Here is a 4,690-nt window from a genome sequence, read left to right as displayed (position 1 = left end):
AGTCAAAAATTCGAAAAAAATCGATAAGTCGGAAAAAGGTCGAAAAGTCTACTATTTATAAAATACTTAAAGTCGAAAGTCTAAAAGTCGATTTTTATTAAATAAAAAAAGTCGAAAAATCGACTTTTCATAAAATGCAAAAAGTCGACTTTTCGTTTCAACTATATAACCCTAGTGTATGTACATATATGTAAGGCATCTCTATTCTGTTTTACAGCATGTATGGTACTAGATTTTGTATGTGGTAAAACAGTACTTTTTTTGGTAACGTTCTCACGATAATTGGATCTTCGCTCTGATAGGTTTTCCATCCGAATTCTGCCCCCTAAAGCGCCGCCCTAGAGCATTTGTGGGTTCCATTTTAAAAACCTCAACTCTACTACTCCTTGGCTATGTCCATGTCATATTTATTTTCAACAAATTTTTATTCTGCACCACTGTGTAACGGTAAAATGAAAACACTACAATCAGTAATGTTCGTTTTTTAAGAAACCTTTAAAAAATATAAATATAAACAAATACATAGTATTACTTATTGAAAAGTACCATATTTGAAATATGTATATATTAGTAATTAACGTTAGACCAACTCTACCGCAACAGCTGTTGCTCATAACATATTTCAAGATGTAGTTAAAAACAAATTCTTTTTTTTTATAAATAGAGTTTGACAGCGTTATTTAAGAGAGAAATTGTTTTTATATACAGAATTTGACAGCCACAATATAAACAAAAGCAGACAACTGTTTTAATGAATTCACTTCGTTATTAATTCCTCTTGCAGCTGTTGTTCTAATAGTTAGAACTAGTTTTCTAACATTTTTCTTCTGGCTCGATTTCGTTAGTTTTTATTAATTATATTTTCGATAGAACTGATTAGTTTATTAAAACATTGGCAGCTAAAGTGGATAGTTGCTGATATAGTAGATGGAAATATCATTAAAAAAGAAATATAAACAAATAAGTGTGCGTATGTGTAGCAACAAACATACACACACACACACACCTCTACTATAAACAAACGAACGAAAGTTATGCACATTATTAATACATTTTTTTATTAACTGCTTGGATTCTAAACAAAACAACAAATATTTCTTAATATCAGTCAATACAGACTGAAACGGTTAATGAACTTTAGGCCAAAAAAATCTCTAGAAAGAAGAAATCATCGCTGTAACCTCTGAGTCTTTTGGTTTTTGCTAGTTTTTGTTAATAACTTTTAGAAAAACAACAACCAAAACTAGAATAGTGGAAAGTTAAATGTTATAATAATAGCCCTGCAAAATTTGAAAAATCCAAAAGGCATTCATCGTAATATTTTGGGTACAACTCTAGCTGTTGTTTAGGCTGCCGCTGCTACGTGCGATTGCTTAACTCAGCATTATTAATTATACAAAGTGTTTTTTTAAACAAACAATTTATTTTTTAAAATTAACAACAATAACAATTGCTCAAGTAAACATTAAACAGACGAGTGTTAGAGCAACTTTAGAATTTGCAGCACAATTTGTAGTATATCAAAAAAACCAATTTAAAGAAATATTTTATTAAAAACATGGCTTTTAAAACACCGGATATCATAATATGGTAAATTTATATTTTATCAAAAGACTCATTAGTATAATACTTAATCAAGTGCTTAAAATTTAATTAATTTAATCTAATATTTTTATTTATATTTTTAGCGGCTTCTTTCTTATCACTTTACTCGTCATACACTTCTTCTCCGATGTTTTACGGTCTGCCTTGGGTGGCTATGATACGCATAAAACCTTATCCCAATTGATAGAGTCACAGTCCAAAGATTATTCTTGGATATTAAAACTATTAGTGAATTGTTTTGGTTATAGTTGTGTTTTTGTACCTGGGTTTTTAATTTATAAATATGTTCAACGCACAAACTATTTGGATAAAAGCGGTAAGTTTGTTCTGCTATAGGTTTGATTGCAATTAAGTATATAGTCAAGACTATAGTATAGTCTGGCATCTAGCCTATAGTATTGTATATACTTAGCCCTGTTAACTGCATCTCCGGTTATAGTTTAACCTGCAGATATTCTGTTGGTTAAAATATTTTTTGTATGAAAACAGCCAATTTAACCTTACGATAAAATATAACCAGACATTGAGATGATAGGGGTTAGTGTAGTCTATAGTCTTAATTGTTAGTTCAAGTTCAGTTCTAGTTTTGTTCTAAATTAGTTCTAGTTTAGTTCTGTTGTTGTGACAGTTCGATTGTGGCCGATAGTTCATTCCTGGGGAAAAACTTTCGGTTGATACAGATATCGCTGGTTTAGTCCTAGTTTAGTTTAGTTTTATTTCAGTTCTATTTCTGTCCTTGTTCAGTTCTAGATCAGATTCTAGATCTAGTTGAGTTCTTAAGAAAAAGTCTTGACAAATATCGATGGCTGGTATAAACTACTAGTACTATACTATATATTGAAAAGTTCTTTTAAAAATCGAATTTGTTTGTTTTAAAATTTCAGACAAATCCTATATACACATGGCCGTTAGCATGTGTATTAACGGTAATACTGGTAACGAGCCCGATCGTGACGAACCATCGGAAAAAACCCTCCTACCAAATGATCCAACGGCCACAATCTTAAGTACACCTCCACCACCTCAAGCGGCTATTGCGGCAACACCTAAACGTTCAAACTCACACGAAGCCATGCTTCTGCTATGGTGTTTTGGCGGTCTCATGGTTTCCTATCTAACATGGGGCGTTTTACAGGAGAAAATTATGACGCAAGAATATTATAATTTTGATGGTGAGACGTCTCACTTCAAGGATTCACAATTCTTAGTGTTTTCTAATCGTATTTTAGCCTTCATAGTGGCTATAATAGTATTACAATACAAACGACCACCCACCCGTCATAAGGCCCCGCTCTACAAATACTCCTTTGCATCATTTTCAAATATAATGAGCGCCTGGTTTCAATATGAAGCCTTGAAGTTTGTCAATTTTCCTACACAAGTTTTGGCGAAATCATGTAAAATTATACCCGTCATGTTGATGGGCAAAATTCTATCGAAAAATAAATATCAATGTTATGAATACTTTACGGCTGTTCTAATCTCCACTGGTATGATATTTTTCATGATGGGTTCGGCAGATAGTTCGAAGGCTAATGGTGTAACCACTATGACGGGTATATTTCTGCTGGCGATGTACATGGTATTCGATAGTTTTACCGCTAATTGGCAGGGTGATTTGTTTAAGGGATACGGCATGACTCCTTTACAAATGATGTGTGGGGTAAATCTATTTTCCACCATATTTACGGCAGCCTCTTTAAGTGTACAGGGAGGTTTTATGGATTCATTACAATTTGCAACGGAGGTAAGATACGAAGGAAATTACGAAAAAAGTGGTTTTTGAAACATATTTTAAATTTAATTTTCTTTTTTATTTGAACAGCATCCCAAATTTGTATTTGATATTGTTATACTGTCTATTAGTTCAGCAGTCGGTCAATTGTTTATATTTTATACCATATCTGTATTTGGACCAGTTGTATTTACCATTATTATGACATTAAGACAAGTAAGTAAATATAATTTTTTATTTTTTCATCATGCTCCATACAAGCTCCAAATTATTTCATTTGTTTGCTTAATTCCAAAACAAGTGGTTTATTTAAACAACTGTTTTTTAATATTAATTATTTTCTCCAATTTCAGGCTGCAGCTATTTTACTTTCTTGTCTAATTTATCATCACAGCATTTCAGTGCTGGGCATATTTGGTGTTATGGTAGTATTCTTTGCCATATTTATGAGGGTCTATTGTAACCAACGCATGAAGGCCATGCGCAAGCGTGCTGAGGCTCATAAGCCAAAAATGGCGGTGTAGTATTTGTTATCGGAATGTTGCGTTCGTAGCAATAGAGTGGCTGATTACAAGTATTTATTCGAATAAACAAGATTTAAATTATTCCTAATTTATATTATAAGCTTCTGGTAAGCAAAATACCTTTAAAACAAAACCAAGGCTCAAAATAAGTGCTAATAAGTTCTTTTATAGTAATCGTTTATAATTTTAGTATAATTAGTGTAAATTGTTTGTATATAATATAATTATTATTATTATTATTCAAAATGAGCATAAGAATCTTAACCAGACTTAAAACATCGAATTTTATTTGTTTTAGATTGAATTTTAAAAAATATATTATTTTGCACACCTCTGTTTTTAAAATAGAATTTAATTTAAAGAAATACTTAGGGCGGGTTTTTCAGATAAAGATAATCTACATTCTTTGTTTAAACCTAGTTTAATATATGTTTTGTGTTTTTCAGTAAACAGTAACGTTACTTATTATCTTAGTTTAACTGAGTGTTATTGGCCAATTAAACTTAAGTTATAAGTGAGAAGACACAATTAATAAAAACAATAAAACAATGATTTCGGAAGAACATAAACTTAATATTTTAAGTAAATTGCAATTTTCCGATTTGTTTTGTTTTATTTATTATTGTTTTAAATGTTTATTTAACATTTATCCAAAATTTTTCATTTTACAAAAGTATTATTTGCAAAAAACAGCTGTTCATTGTTTATGTTTTTGAGTGAAAAGTTGGCAATACTAACAAAGTTAACTGAACTTAAATCCATAACTGAAAAACACAATCATCGGTTAAAGTCCGCCTAAATTTGTTCCGAGTTTAATCTAACAGCA

General features: G+C 30.8%; 1 protein-coding gene across 1 annotated transcript; it reads left to right on the top strand.

Moving 5' to 3' along the window:
- The first annotated feature begins 753 nt into the window (after positions 1-753).
- LOC119605410 (adenosine 3'-phospho 5'-phosphosulfate transporter 1) lies at positions 754-3,987 on the top strand. The gene is made up of 5 exons (XM_037958506.1): positions 754-1,590; positions 1,689-1,921; positions 2,490-3,352; positions 3,431-3,556; positions 3,694-3,987. Exons 1-5 carry the CDS (start codon positions 1,559-1,561, stop codon positions 3,862-3,864), a joined length of 1,425 nt encoding a protein of 474 aa, XP_037814434.1. The 5' UTR covers positions 754-1,558; the 3' UTR covers positions 3,865-3,987.
- The last annotated feature ends 703 nt before the right edge of the window (positions 3,988-4,690 follow it).

Source organism: Lucilia sericata, unplaced genomic scaffold (assembly GCF_015586225.1).
Source record: "Lucilia sericata isolate MDLA Ls3-8-SP2 unplaced genomic scaffold, ASM1558622v1 Contig000482F_arrow, whole genome shotgun sequence".
NCBI classification, from domain to species: domain Eukaryota; kingdom Metazoa; phylum Arthropoda; class Insecta; order Diptera; family Calliphoridae; genus Lucilia; species Lucilia sericata.
This window is presented reverse-complemented; position numbering and strand designations above follow the sequence as displayed.